The 15,917-nt window shown below is 40.9% G+C and overlaps 1 protein-coding gene across 1 annotated transcript in view; it reads left to right on the top strand.

Annotated features, from left to right (window-relative positions):
* The first annotated feature begins 554 nt into the window (after window positions 1-554).
* The window catches only part of CLIC4 (chloride intracellular channel 4), an 80,374-nt gene continuing 65,011 nt past the window's right edge, over window positions 555-15,917 (top strand). Inside the window, exon 1 of the mRNA XM_068967315.1 lies at window positions 555-811. Within this exon, the coding sequence (XP_068823416.1) occupies window positions 740-811 (72 nt within the window). The 5' untranslated portion in view covers window positions 555-739. The remainder of the gene's footprint in view (window positions 812-15,917) is intronic.

Genomic DNA, 15,917 nt, shown 5'->3' with positions numbered 1-15,917 from the left:
TGCCTAACTGAGGGTGTTGGGGGGAGGCAACTGCTGAGGGAAAGGGCGACGAGTCCTGGGGGTGCTGCAGCAGAGGGGAGAGGCCGGGAGATGCCTTCTCGCCTCTCCAGGCCGGCCGAAGGCTGAGGTCACTTGGCACAGCGCCAGTAGCAGCTGCGAGAACGCGCCCGCGCTTCGGCGGTAGGCGGTGTCAGGCGCTGGTTCCCGGGGGACTTTCCCCTCCGCCCCACCTCGGGAGGCGAGGCTCGGAGTCCCGCCCTCCGCTCGCCCAAGCCCTGGCTTCTCTTGGTCCCCACCGGTGCCACGCCGCTGAGCCGAGGGCAAGCAGCCTCAGCAGCCTCCAGGGGCCGGAGCCATCCTTCTACCCCCAAGCCCCCCACCCCAACTCAACACCCACTTGGCCGAGGCCACGCCCCCGAGCTCCGGCCGCCCACTTTTCCTCTGGAGAGTCCGGAGACTCCGGCCTTTGGCCCCGCCCCCAACCGAGACCCCGCCCCCGGCGCCCCGCCCCCGGCGCCCCGCCCCCGCGACTTGAAGGGGCCGGGGCTGCGGCCGCTTCAGAGTCGCGCGCGCGGGGCGTGGGGCGGTGCTGAGGAGACGAGCCTGAGGCGCGGAGGCTGAGGCGAGCTAGACGCCAGGACAGTCCAGGGAGCTGCCGCGCGGCGGGAGCCCGTAGCCAGAGCAGTCCCGGAGCAGAAACAGCCGCCGCCGCCGTCCGCGGAGCCCAGCCGAACCGGCCATGGCGTTGTCGATGCCGCTGAACGGGTTGAAGGAGGAGGACAAAGAGCCCATCATCGAGCTCTTCGTCAAGGTGAGCCCTCGCCGCCGTCCCGTCCTCCCAGAGCCGCCAACCTCCCCGGCCCTGCGCCCGCCGGGCCGCGGGGGGCGGCGTCCCCTGGGCGCTCCTCCGCCGCGGCGCCCCCACGCGGCGCAGGGCAAGCGGGCTGGAGGGGAGCTTTGCTCCCGCGCCCCCGGCCCATTGTCTTGGGCCCACCCGCGCCTTCCCGCCGCCGAGGCCGGTCGAGGGAGCCGGGGTGGGACTGGGACCCCAGAAAGCCAGCGCTGCGGGGCGGGGAGGGGGGGCGGCACCGCATCCAGCCGCGGGGACCCCGGCGGATGCCTCCCCATCGTCGCGCGTCCGGGTGGGGCGAGCTTCTCCCTCCACCCCCGCCGCCACCCCGGGGCCCCGGAGGCCCCCGTTCCTGGGACCGGGGCGGGGGTGGGTCCTGTCACCCCCGTCTCCCCAGGCCACCGCCGGGGCGCCCGACCCCACCCCACTTCAGCCCTCGGCTCTCGACCCAAGTCCACTCCCAGCCCGGGAGGCGAAGCCTCAGCCCCGTCGTGAGCTGATGGACTGAACTTCTTTGAACGCTTTCTGAAAGAGCGTGTCACTCCCGGCTGTAGGAAACTGTAACTTTAATTTTCGATTCCATCTGAAAAAATGTTTTAAAAAGAGCAGACATTCCTGGGCCTCCGGAAAAGACCGAGATTCCCAGCTTGGGTTTTACTGTCTGAGGTATTTGACCACCATCTGGTTTCTTGTTTCTCAAGCGCGAGTGTTTTGTATGATGCAACATTTTGGCTGCTCCCCTCGGTGTTGCTGCCTCGGGAAAGATTATGTGCCCTTTTGTTTTGAAAGAAAAACTGACGAGGAAAGAATTCGTAACTTGCTTGGGCTTTAAAGGGTTGATTTTTTTGCCCCTCTGGTCTCTTCAGTTTTTATATCCTGGAACTACCGTGTTTGGTCACAAGTACTACGTCTAGCCCTTTCCTTTTTTCTTCAGTATTTTTCGTTTTCGCAAAGGAGAAAGACAGACGTTACGAACATCTGGATCCAACTGCCTCTCTCAAACTTCTTTAAAATCCTCGAGATTTTCTTTCTTAGTCACTTACTTAAGCCAGCTCTCAGATTTAAGCTCTTAGTTGGAGAATTTAGCAGAAATCCGTAACAATTTTGTTCTTTATTTCCTGAGTTTTTATTTTAAAGTACAGAAGACATTTAGGGGTATGTTTCAGACATGGAAGGAAGAAATGCTCTGCAAGTGATGGGAACAGTATTTTGAGATTTCATTCAGGTATCAGTTTTAGAAGCAGCTGGATTCAGGGAACTGAAACAGCAGACAGGTATAGAACTCGCAGAGTATCTTCAAAGAGTCTCAGTTATTTGTAGTGGCAGATATAGTACTTTGAGATACAGAGAATGTAGGAAGAAATCTGAAATAAGGAAAAGGAAAAAAAAGAAAAAGGAAGAGGCCTGGAAGGCAGCATGGAGAAGGGAGAGGGGTGGGTCAGAGAGAAGTATTCAAAAAATTTCACTGAGCCGGGAATAGGAAGGAATTTCCATAAATTCAAGAACAGTGTATCTACTGAAAACCTAAAAAACATGTTACTTAAGCATATTACTTTAGAAGTATCATTAAATTTCCAGTCAGATAAAGGTGCTATCAGTAGTGGGCTTTCAGCATTGTACTGGAGATCTAGCCAATACAATAAGACAAGAAAAAGAAATAAAGGATGTGAATTACAGGCAAGGAGATCAATGCTTAATGCCCTATTACTGTTAATTTAACTCTTCAGTTAGGAGAGAGATGTGGTGCCTTGTTTCCCAGACTTGAGTCACTTGTATACATCCCTTCTTAATTTTCTGTATATTTCTTGAATTGGTATTATTTACTAAATCCAGCTCACTTTTTAAAAAGCATAAACACATTGCCCTAAGCAATAATGCTTGTGAAACTGGATTAGGTGTGGTGATTATATTTCTTACGTGCATAACTATCAAAATAAATGTTTGTGAGCCATTTAAAAGCATCCTACTTATCAATAGTTGTAAGCCTCTGTCACTGGGCTTGGTGGCAAAGAACCAGGTTCAAGTCATAGTTCTGTACTCACTGGCAGTTTAACCTGGGCAGGTGATTTTCCCTCTCTGAGACTTGTTTTCCTCTTTATGAAGTAAGAGGTGAAATGTTTTCTGCTGCCCCATGATTCTCCATAGGCAAAACTTTGTACTGATATAAATCAAGATAGCTGTTTCAAAGGGGGAGAAGGGGACAGGTAAGTTGTGGTAAAGAGTATTCTTGATTACCAAAATCTATGTATGGGAAATGCCAATGGGGAAACTACCCTTGTAAATAAAATTATTTTGAAAGCAGCAAAGGGGTGGAGACTGTGGTTGTCCAGTGTGGCATGTTAAACACCTGAGTTTGTAGCAGGAAACTGTTACCTACACCTAAAGGAAATGAGTATTAACATGCTACCTGTTCAGGTAGTGTTAAATTTTATGGAAATAGGCTGGAACCTTACGAGCTAGTGTGACTAGACTCACTGCTGCATTTTTTCCCCCTTGTTTTTGGAGTTGTCTGTTCATGAGCCCAGTGAATTCTCATTGCCTGTATAACAGCAGTGCTCCATTTTTGTTTGTTTACCCCCAGCATGTACAGGATGGGGGGTGCCCTCCCAACAGTAAAAAAGGCCTACAAAGGCAGTCATCCTCAAGAGTTAGGATGCCCTCTTTCTCCTACTCTGAGGGGCCTGGTTTGGATTTTGATACACTAGTCCTGCTTGGGGACCACTGATTAATAGGGTGAAGTTCAAGCCCTTTAGCAAGGTCATAAAGTCTCTTATCTACTGCCAGGTTTCTAATCCAATTTGTCCACTTACTAATTGTGAGTCCCAGAACATATTGCTTAAACCTCTCTATGGCTCATCTGCACAGGTGAGATATTAATAGACCAACCTCATGGGATTAAATTAGTTAATAGATATGGTGATAATAAGCTTAGAACAAAGCCTAGTTCTAAGATACTAGAAGTAAATAAATTAGTAAATAAATGCTAGTAGTGTGTCATTTTGTATATACTTATTTGTATGTACATCTTCCCTACTTGAAAGGCAGTAAGTTTCTTGATGGTAAAGTCTGTGTATTGTTCTGAGTGGGTACCTAAGATGGTACCAAATAGTTGGAATGAGATTGTTTCCTTCTTTCTGAGCATTTTGGTGTCGATTTATGTGTCTGACATGCTTTGGAATTGAGGGCTATTTACTTTTTAGATCCTGATGGTCTGTGTCTCAAACCTCGGTCCTTCAACTTTGCTTACCCTCCAGCCTCCAAAACTGTGTGGTTTTATCTATTTTCCCTTCCATTTTTGGTACTTCTAGTCTTTTCATGTATCTCCCATATATTTTCTACCAGTATTTCTTCTTTGTTACAGTCAGAATTTGAAAACCCAGATTTCTATATGGGATAAAAGTAAATACTGTGTTGAACAGCAAAATGAGAGAAGTTGAGAAGGGTCTGATCTTTGGATTTTTCCTTTGCTTCTCTATGCCTAACTCCTATTGATTCCCCTGCTGCCCTCTCGCCCCACCCCCTGCTAGAATCTCTGGTATGATGTGATGATGTTTCTGATCTTGGGGAGGAGGATTCCCTTTACAGTTTACTTTTACTGGCTGGAATGTAAAGTTGTTGGTGTTGCCATTTTGAACTGGGACACTGTTGGCAGTCATTCCTAAACTGCTAGAATTGGAGTGGTGTAAAAAGTTAATCTGGTGCAGAGTGGCTTAACACACAAGAATAATTGTTTCTTTTGAGGTATTTGGCAGAATTTTTAATGTGTGTGAACCCTGACTGCTTAGAGCCAGACTGCATGGCTTGAATCTGGCTTCTAGAGGTGTGTCAGGGAAGTTTCTTAAGTTCTTAGTAGCACCTCGGTTTCTTGACCGCTAATATTGAGATGATGAGAACAGCACAATTTTATGGGGTTGCTGAGGGGATTAACTGGTGACCTGTGTGTATTAATTAGGGTAATCTAAGCTTCTGTAATAAGTACTGTTATCTACCCCAAACAGTGGTTCAAACAAAATGGAAGTTAATTTCCCTTCTCACCTGGCAACCCAGACAGGGTGTTCTCAATGTTGATGGCTTTCCTCCTTAGAGTCATTTAGGGACCAAAGTGCTTTTCAGCTTCTTTCCCCACCAGCCCCCATGGCATTGTCCTCTCAGTCAGAGCTAGTGACTGAGAAATCCTGGTTGCAGCAGTCAGTGAAGAGTATGGAGGAGGCTCATCGTAAGGGCACCAGCCTAGAACTTCTACCTGTCACTTCCTTCCATTCTCCCCTGGGGAGAACTGTAATTACATGATTTCATCTAACTGCAAGGAATGCTAGGAAATATGATCCAGCCGTATATCATCCTATGTAAAGTATTAGGAATAGTGCTTGGCGCATAGTAGAACAGTGGACACCTATTTTCATTCTTGACAATATATTCTTCTTTTTTTGGCTGTGTTGTGTGGCTTCGTAGGATCTTATTTCCCACCAGGGATTAAACCCAGGCTGTCGGCAGTGAAAGTAGAGTCCTAACCACTGGATTTCCAGGGAATTCCCAATAGTGTATTATTCATAAGTACGAGCTTCGTTAATTGGATTCAGGGGATTGCGTAAATCCTTAAAATTACATCTAAAATTCTATATGAATCTCTTTTTCTGGGAGTTAGGAACCATTGTTCTAAAAAGTAGATGGTGGCATTCTGATTGTTGATGTTAATTCATATAAGAAAGATATAAAAGAAAAGTTTGACCTAGATGATCCTTAAAGTCACTTACATCTGATTATCTGTGATTTAAAGCATTTATTGGAATGAAGTAAGTGCCTAAAACTGAGTTAGGTATTATGCAAAATATAAGAAACTATTAAGCATTTTCTATTTTTAGGTTTATAAATTTTATTGGAAAGAAAACAAGTTGACTTAACGAGTTGACTGTGGTTCACATTAAGTTGGGCCGGGACAGATGGGTAAAGGCAGAGGAGTAGGCTTTGACTTGACTTTGAAAAAATAGCTATCATAAGGGAATTGGGAATAGCCAAGAATGGGAATGTTAGGGGGTGTGTGTGTGTTTTATAATTTTATTTATTTATTTTGGCTGTGCTAGATCTTTGTTGCTGTGAGGGCTTTTCTCTAGTTGCTGTGCGCAACTTCCTGTTTCAGTGAAGGCTCTTCTTGCGTCAGAGCGCAGGTTCTAGGACATGCAGGCTTCAGTAGTTGCAACTCCCAGCCTCAAGAGCACAGGCTCAATAGTCGTGGGACAGGGACTTAATTGCTCTGCATCATGTGGGATCGACCTTGGACCGACCTAAGTCTCCTGCATTGACAGGTGGATTCTTTACCACTGAGCCACCACGGGAGCCCTGGGAATGTTAGTTCTGACATCACTTGTAAAACTCATTATGCAGGAGACAGTAGATAGATGATCCTTTCAGAAGAAGGAACCAGCAGTGTTTCAAACCCATAGTGCCAGGGAGACGAGTTATTTAGAAGCTGAGAATGAGACTTTGAAAACCTAAGTCTGAGTCTTACTGTTTTCCCAACACTTCTCTACGTTTTGGATCGCTGTCTACTCATCAGCTTCTCAGCAGCATTTGGAAAGGTGCAGATGGATTATGGGCAGGCTCGCAGCTGTCTTCTTTCCACTGTGTAAAGTGGGAGTTCTTTATGTTTTGTTTTGAGGGCAGCCTTTTTTTTTTTTTAAACACAGACAAATGAAATTAATTTTCTATAGGCAGCGATGCAGAAAACTTTGTTTTAATAATTGAACCAAAACTAACCCAACATCAAGACAGTGTTACCTTGGATGAATTGCTTTGACATTTATTTGAGGTTTTCAGAGGGGAAAATTCAGGTGATAGAAATGCATGTAAAAATGTGAAGTTTTGGCAACACTATTTTGTTATGTTTTGTCTGGGCTGTTCTGAATACTTAACAGTGCTCCTCTTGGCAAAGGCCAAGGTGATTACTTGATTAAATGTAGAATTCTTAGAGAAAGGGGCCCCAAATGGGTGACAGATGGGAGGATTCTGAGACAAGGTGACTGAACACATGAAAAGTCTAACATGAAGGAAGGAGATTGGTGGGAGGGATAAATTATGAGGTAGAGGTTAACACATACACACTACTATATATAAAGTAGATAACCAACAAGGATCTACTCTATAGCACAGGGACCTATACTCAATATTTTGTAATACCCATAAAGAAAAAGAATCTGAGAAAGAGACTGTGTATAACTGAAGCACTGTGCTGTACACCTGAAACACAACATTCTAAATCAACTGTACGTCAATTAAAAAAAGTCTAATGATATGAATAATAATAGGAAAGAGCAAAGTGGAAGACCTGGCTGTTGCTAAAAGTTAGAGTTGGTTTGGAAAGGTGCTTACAGAGATGCCTGGAAGCCAGTAAAATGATGGTGAGCAAGACTTTCCCATTTCCTGTTTCATCGACAGTGTGGAACCTCAGTGTTCTTATGTCTCCTGACTAGGGAATTAGTGAGTCCATAAAAGGAAAATTTGTTAGCCAGGCTGAAGAGTGTGATTAAGGCAGCTTTCAGTCAAGTAAGGGAGTAAGTTAAGATGGGTTTGTCCATTGTATAGGTTCTTGTAGAAAATGGAAAGGGACTTTCTGAATACAAACTGTCCAAGTTTGATTTAATAGAAATCTAAATTTAATTCAGAGATCAGTTTGTTAATTCTTTTGGAAGTTTTAATCCTTTTATCTTTTTGGTAACTTGACTGTATCCCTTAGTACTCAGTACCAGGAAATGGTATACAGAATATCAATTAGCCTTATTTGGTTTGTTATTTTCCTTTATTTAAAACAGAAAACCAGGAAACTATATTAGTATAAATTGATGAAAATAACAACTTAATGTAGATAAATGAAGCTATAGTTGAAAGGCGTGCCAAAGATGGTCTAGGAGTATTATATATTTTAATATCAATATTTTAAAGAAGTAGTAATATTAGAGTCAAGGAGAGGTATTAACCCTCAGAGCATATATTTTGTTTTATAGATTTTTTTGTTGTTGGTGCTTTGCTTAGAGCTGAAATAGAGTATGACTCTGGGCAAGAGGTATAACAGTTTTCTTACTTTTTTGTAATAAAATTATTATTTCCAACTTTACAGGTGAGATAACTTATTTTTATGGAAAGAATTAAGTTTTCATTATAATAGAATTGTAAAAATGTCAATCATCTGTAATAACTTAAGTATTACATTTTACCATATGTAGCATAGCTATTTATTTGTATGTGTGAAAGAATGAAAAAGGAGAATCTGAATAAATATTAGAAACTACAAAAGCAATTGGCTGAAAGTTGAAGTAATTAAGAACTTTTAAGAATCTGTGAGTTCTGTGTGTGTTTTCCTTAGTTAACTACCTGTTGCTTTATTATAGAGGTAGAGACCAGGTGGTAGATTGCTAGAGTGAAAGTTCATTAAAAGCTAAAGACAACCCAATTAGTCTCGTGCTGTGTCGGAAAATGGAAGAGTGCTATGAGACCAGACTACATAGACTAATTGAGAGAAAAGAAGACAGACTTAAATGAACTTTTGGCCTTGAATATACATATGCCCAAGACTTAACTGAAAAATTTGCAGAGGTATAAACTTATGAAGAGTGTGAAGTTTTGTATTATTTGATTTTCTAGGTTACAGAATATATTAGTTAACATGTGAAATGAAAGTCGCTCAGTCACGTCTGACTCTTTGTGACCTCATGGTCTATACAGTCCATGGAATTCTCCTGGCCAGAATACTGGGGTGGGTAGCCTTTCCCTTCTCCAAGGGATCTTCCCAACCCAGGGATTGAACCCAGGTCTCCCACAGTGCAAGCGGATTCTTTACCAGCTGAGCCCCAAGTGAAGCCCAAGAATACTGGAGTGGGTTGCCTATCCTGTCTCCAGCGGATCTTCCCAACCCAGGAATTGAACTGGGATCTCATGCATTGCAGATGGATTCTTTACCAACTGAGCTATGAGGGAGGTCGATATTAGTTAGCATAGAGACTTAAATTTTTGATTTATAAGTGTTGAGGGCTTGTTGATCTTCATTAAATCAAATAAAAACTAATGCTAGCCATTAATAACATAGACTTTACTGACATTTTTAATTATCAGCAGGACTCTTGATTGCAAAGGTATCTAAAAAAAATGACTCAGCATAAGTGGTATCTGTTTTAGTTTAAATATTGGCCCTAAATTTGAAAAATAATACCATTTTTCTTCTGCTTCCTAGCGTATTAATCTGTATGTATTATGCTTTTAAAAAAACGTTTCTTTCTAGTTATAAAACCAACAGTTATTTACTGTAGACAAACTAGAAAACAGAAAAGCATCATAAAATAAAATTACTTTTGTCCCCCTTTTCTTAAAATGACTGCTATTGCTATTTTGTTATATGTTCTAATCTTATTCATAAACTTGCATGAATTATTGGTGACAGTTTATGTATTATGTTTTAATGTTCTTCATGCAGAATACTTGGAAGAATGAAAAGTGAAACCCAATCTAAATTAAGTGAGTTGGTTTAAACAAAATTAACTTTAAGTTTTACCAGAGAAACTCTGATTGAATTTGGATTTATTTTCCTAATGGCACTAAAAGAACATTTTTGCAGGAAGAAGGGAAGCTTTTATGTTGTGAAATCTGCCAACACCTATAATTGCTCTTAGTATAGATATTGTTTAAATGGTTTGAAGGTAGGCCCTCCTCTGTGCTCTTTGGGATATCCGTTTTGAAAAGTCTTTTTTTTTTTTTTTTTAAGTATTTTCCCCCTCAAGTTCTATTAATAGTAGGTTGAGGTATGCCCATTTTATAGTTGGAGGATATAAGATGCAGTCTTTGTCTAGGAACAGTCAAGCACAGTAAAGGGATCATAACAGAAGCAAACATTGAGTACTTCCCATGCACCAAGTGCTAGAAAGATAAAGGAATAAGAACACTTTGCTTTGTCTTCAAGGAGCTTGCAAAACAGTTTAATGGACAGAGGGTGAGTAAATGAGCCATGTTTGATGATGGCATTTTCCATATAATAGAGTGACTTTTTGTCTCATGTGCTTTTTAAAATCCAGTTGAATTAAGGTCTTAAGACACGATTTATGTGGCAGCCTAAATGACATAATTGACTTAAGAGATGAGTGAAATGTTTATATTGTATTCTAACAGATGAAGGGTAGTTGGTATTACTGAATCTACCAGGTATTGTATATTATTAGTTTGAAGAAACTTTTATCCTTTCCTTCAATAATTGTGTTATATTCTGTAATTTTGCCTGAAATAAAACTGATACATTAGTCATAAATTTTAAATGGATCCTACTTCCTCTGTTTATTGAATTCGATACAAACTCCATGATACAGCATTTGTAGTCTTTCAGATCATGATCCCAACGTGTTTTCAGTCTTATCCGCCCACTGCAGCTGCAGATATGTTATGTTCTAGCTAGACTGGTCCTCAACATGCCCTGTACTTCTCTGCCTTCCTGGAAGACTTTTGCTCTTGTTTCTTTCATCTGAAATATGCTAGCCTCTCCCCCTACCTCCAGTTTCTGCCTGCCGGAATAATATTTGTTATTTTTTCAATCAGTCATTTAACAAATATTGCAATACTGTTCTGTGGGCTTGGATACACCAAAGAACATTATGGCATTCATATTCAGTTGACGGAGGCATGTAGTAAATGTGTGTCTACTGGTGATAAGTGCTGTGAAGAAAAATGAAGTGTAGGGTGAGGAGTGTGGAGAATGATAGGGGTGCTCTTTTTGATTTAACAGGACATTCTATTAAATCTTTAGCTCTGCGGAAAGTAGCAAATAGGGAGGTGACAGCAGAGGCAAGGAGACTAAGTAGTGGACTGTCTATAATTCAGGCAAGAAATGATGGTGGCTTGGGCTAAGGTGAAAAGTAGTCTAATTCTGGATATATTTCTAAGATGGAGATCACAGGATTTCCTGATGGATTGGATGTGGAATTTGAGCGAAGGAAAAAGATGAGAAATGCTTTGGGAAGGGCTAGTTCTGATGGAGAGATCAGGAATTTTGTTTTTGATATGTTAAGTTTGAGTATTTTAAGACTTCACAGAATCTGTTGTCTAGTGAAAGAGGCTTCTGTTAAAGAAATACACAGATATGGTATATAATTACATTAAGGACAAGAACAGGGTATCTTGAGAAAGAATGACAGGAAACCAATTTAGATAGAAACTTAATGGGAGCTTCTCTGAGAAAACGACTTGTAGGATGAATAGTAATTAGGGGAAGAATGAGAGGAAGATCGTTCTAGGCTGGAGGAATTGGCATATGTAAAGGCTGGAAATACTCAGTGGAGGTATTCAACACGTTGAGACTGTGTTTGGAATAGAGAGAACAAGACTGAGGTGCAGAGTGAGAAACAGACCACATCATGGAGGTCCTTGTGTGTCTTGTGAGTTTTATTCTTAGTAAAACAGCAGTGTCCTGATTTAATCTGTGTTTTAGGATGAGTAGTCTAGCCATTCTGTGGCAAGAGTGGAAACAGGGAACACTACTTGTAGGCTGTTGTGATGGACAAAGATGGTGGTAGTGGTGGCTTGAATTGGCTTGAATTAGGATGGTGATGGAGAGAAGAGAATGGATTTGAGATAAATTTTAGAAGTGGAATACATAAGAAGATGCTGAAGAAGGAGTTCTGTGAGATGATGGGGGCATCTTGGTAGAATCACTGGTTGATAGTGGTGCCTGTTATGAGAAGGAGAAGGAGCAGTGTTCAGGTTTTGACTTGTTGAATTTGAGATGACCGAGATGTCAACAGACATTTCTAGTAGAAAGTTGAATGTGTAAACCCAGTGCTCAGAAAGAAGGAGGGTAGGGAAATTGTGTGTGTGTGTGTGTGTGCATACTTTATGTGGGATTTAAAGTGTGTGAGATCATTCTGTAAATGAGTGAAAAGTAGGAAAAATGCTCAGGACCAAATTCCTGGGAACTCACAACACTGAAGGGTTGTGTAATATAGAATCTGGAAAAGGCGAAGTGGGAGGAGTTGCAATCAAGCAATAGTGGGAAGAGGAAAACTGTAAGAGCAAGGTACCAAAGAATCTAGAAATTTTTAAGGATGGAGCGATTGGTTGTGTCAAGTAAAAGTTGAGTGTTCTATTTGGTTTATCAGCCTGAAAGTTATGGGTAACCTTAGTAGTAATGGCTTTGGTGGAGAGGTTGTGGGGAAGCTATAGCTGAGCTAGAAGAGTGAAGAGGAAGCGAGAGAGTGGGCTCAGTGAGTAAGTGAAGCCAAACTCTAACAAGAACCTTGGCTGTGTCAAAGAGACAGGTTGGTAGGTAGAAGGGGAAACACGTCAAGGGAAGGGCTTTTTAAAAAAGTTCAGCTGTAAGAGCTATAATGTAGAAAGGAAAACTTACAACATCATCTTAGAGGTGAAAATAGTTCTCGTGAGAATCATGATAATTCAGATTGGGATGCCTTTTTACTACAAGGAAGATCTGATTTGTCGATTTTAAAGAACAGATGCTTAATCTCACTGACTTAATTTTTCTGTTGCATTTTCCAAATGCGTGAGATAGAAATGTAGAAGAGTATTTCATACTTAACTGAACTAATATAAATATGAGGTGCTTTCTGTGTGCCAGGCACCACTGTTCACTGTGTTATGTATATTAACTTATTTGATTCTTCTTCAATAAAATATTTGCTGAAAGAATATACAGAAGCTTTTCCCCCCCCTCCCTGTTCCCTTGAACAGGGTTGATTCCAGAGCAGACTGGGGGGAAAAGAAGAAATAAGTCACATTACTGGGGAAAAGCAGATGCCTATTAAATTCACAGAAATCTTCATATAGAGAAGCCAGAGAAATAGGCTGAGAGTATAGTGCACATCATGGGGCTCAGTTCATATTTGCAGTTCAAAATCGTTGTTACTTTAGATTGAAATGAACAGTTACCTTTTTTTCCTGGCAAAATAAAAAATTGCAGGGAGAGTCCTTGGCTGTGTTCTGGCCCTGAGTTTGTGGTTTAACAGCCGCTGGGATGAAGAGTTGCTGTCATTGTCCTGATGACTCAGCGGGGATCCCATGCTAGATTGTAGCGTTGCCTCAATGTTGCTTGCAAAAGTTCTTTCTATCCTGGGTAGTATTTGAGATTCCAGACCCCAAAGTCAGAGTCAGGAAGTGATTGTTGACTTGAAGTATCATTTGTATTCCCTCTGTGGGCACTGAAATAGTCTACTTCAGAGTTGAAGATCATTAGGATTAATATTTCAAGTAAGGTAATTGAAGTGTCATTTGGAAGACTGGTTCTTCGTGTTACGTTGCTGCTACAGGGTAGTGGTTAAGAGCCTAGGCTCTGAAGCCATGTAGACTGTTTTAATCTTAGTGCCACCTTTCTGCCTGAGTGTCTCCATTGGGTAACAGTGTTTACTTCTTGGGTTTTGTGAGAATTAGAAGAGTTAATATAAGAAAAGCATTTAGTGTCTGACACAGTTAACATTGTTTGCTTATTATCCCATGGACCTTTGGGAATGCTGAGTTAAGCCTGCCTGTGGTTACTTTATATATGTTTAATGTATCTGGTTTCAACCACCAGGATGTTACTATGAGAAGCATCTGCCAAGCTGTCATAGGTGGGGAATTTTCTATTCTTTATCAGAAGACCAGGTTTAGTACAAAAAAAGGTTAGGTCTGAACTTATTCCTGAATTTAACTTCAGTGAACCATGATCCTGTTGACACTTATTAGGTAACTAAAGGACAGTTAGGTTGGACTCTGCCATCTTAGAACATCTGCCTCAGCAGCTCTTTCTGGACTTGGAGCTAAAGCTGAGTCCATTATTATCAAGAGTGTTTTTCTTATTTTTTAATTTCTTCTTTTTCTTTCTTTCTTTTCTTTTTGTGACAGCATTAAAAAAATAGAGGTAATCTAAAACATATAGGATCCAGTGGTTCTGCAGAAGTACGTTATAACTGTGGATCTTGGTGTATGTGAGTGTGTGTGCATACGTGTGTGTGTGTTAGCTGCTCTGCTGCTGCTAAGGTGCTTCAGTCGTGTCCGACTGTGCGACCCCATAGACGGCAGCCCACCAGGCTCCCCTGTCCCTGGGATTCTCCAGGCAAGAACACTGGAGTGGGGTGCCATTTCCTTCTCCAATGCAGGAAAGAGAAAAGTGAAAGGGAAGTCGCTCAGTCGTGTCCGACTCTTAGCGACCTCATGGACTGCAGCCCACCAGGCTCCTCCGTCCATGGAATTTTCCAGGCAAGAGTACTAGAGTGGGGTGCCATTTCCTTCTTCAGAGGATCTTCCAAACTGAGGGATCAAACTTCATGCATTGCAGGCAGATTTTTTACCATCTGAGCCCCCAGGGAATCCTGTATATTTTATATATATATATATATATATATATACACACATATATATATACACACACATATATATACACACATATATATATACACACACACATATATGTATATAATTTTTTTTTCCTTTTAGCTCCCTGTGCTACTAAATTTCACTGTTCTTGATTTTGATGATAAACTTTGGCATGAATATAGTTGATACATGATGTAAGGATCATAAAGTGACTTATAATGTTATAAGCTTCTTGAAACTACTTGATTTATTTCTATGCAAGATGGAGTACACTGGTACATGAAAATGAACAGTAGGTTTTTGTTTTCCTAATAATAGTCATAAGATGATAGATAGCATTGAGTGCTTGCTGTGGTTCATGCCCAGTGTGCCAAGCCCTTTAACTGAGTTAGATAATTTAATCCTCATAAACTCAGAAATAAGTACTATCAATACTGTTTAACACAATGAGGTTTAGTTCATTTCTTGTGTATGGTCACAGGGCTGGTAAATAGCAGTACTGGAATTTGTACCATGGTCTTTGTAATTCAGAGAGGCTGCCTCTTAACCACTAAGAGCTTTTTTATTTGTTTGTATTCTTTTTCTGTATTTGAAACTTGAATTTTTAACTAAGTTTTGTTTTCTCTATTCACTATTTTCAGTCACCCTGAAAAATAAAAAAAGAAAGAATTCAGAGAATGTTTAAGAATATTTCTAACACACTAACCCATGGACTTGGATGGATTTTAAATGAGTTTGGTGCTTCCAGTTCTCTTGGTTAAATATGAAGGAAGCTGTAAATTTTCCATTACTTCATCTCTTTGCATTTTGGGGGCCTGGTTAATTAGTATTTTTAAAAGTACTTTAAGGGTTTATTTGATAATCTTGTTGAGGAACTTGACTTGAACATCACATATTTGATTTAAGGATTGTTTTCCAATTTAAAAGTTTCAGACAGTCCCAAGTTTAACAAAAATCACATACTAAATTGTTAGTTTTCCTGTTCCTTTTTTTTTTTTAACCTCTCCCTTCAGAGGAGCCTGCACTAATCTTTTCATTGTTGATAGAAAAAAAGCAAGGAAGTTTCTTTTTGTGGAGAGAGGAAATGGCTGTTAGTTCAGGACTTTATCCATATTAGGTATAAACTAAATATAGACGTGTAATCCAGGAGTGAAGTCACATCTATAAAGTTTCTTAAGCAGAGCTAATGACATCAGTTAGTGCTTTTGGATCTGGATTTTTTTCTTTAAATTTTTGTTGTTGGACTTTTGGTTCACTAAAAGGTTACCAAAGTTATTAGTTCTATGATCTGCCTTCCATGTCCCTTGAATTTTTTAATAAGGAATCTTTCTTTAAGCAAACATAAATATAAAAATTCTGCTTTGTCTGTAAGGAATAGTTGCTTATACTTTTTTTTTTCAATTTTTGGCTGCACTGCACAGCTTGCTGGACCTCTGTTCCCTGTCCAAGGATTGAACCCTGGTAGTGAAAGCCCCAAATCCTAACCACTAGGTCACCAGGGAACTCCTGCTTATGCTTCTTTTTGAGGGGTGGTAATAAATATGTCAGTTTCTTTAGTTTCTTGACCCTATTGTTATTTTCCTATCTCTGTTTTTTTTTTTTTTTTTAAGCTTAGTTGCACCCTTAAGTCTTTTTAACACATATTTGTACTACATGGCTAGACTCTTGTCTTGTGTAAGAAATGTGTTTTACTTAGCATCTTCTTGGTTTAAGTCAGATCTCATTGTAGCCA

Source organism: Capricornis sumatraensis, chromosome 3, assembly GCF_032405125.1.
Source record: "Capricornis sumatraensis isolate serow.1 chromosome 3, serow.2, whole genome shotgun sequence".
NCBI classification, from domain to species: Eukaryota; Metazoa; Chordata; class Mammalia; order Artiodactyla; family Bovidae; genus Capricornis; species Capricornis sumatraensis.
The sequence above is the reverse complement of the archived record's forward strand: the minus strand, read 5'-3'. Positions and strand labels throughout refer to the sequence as shown.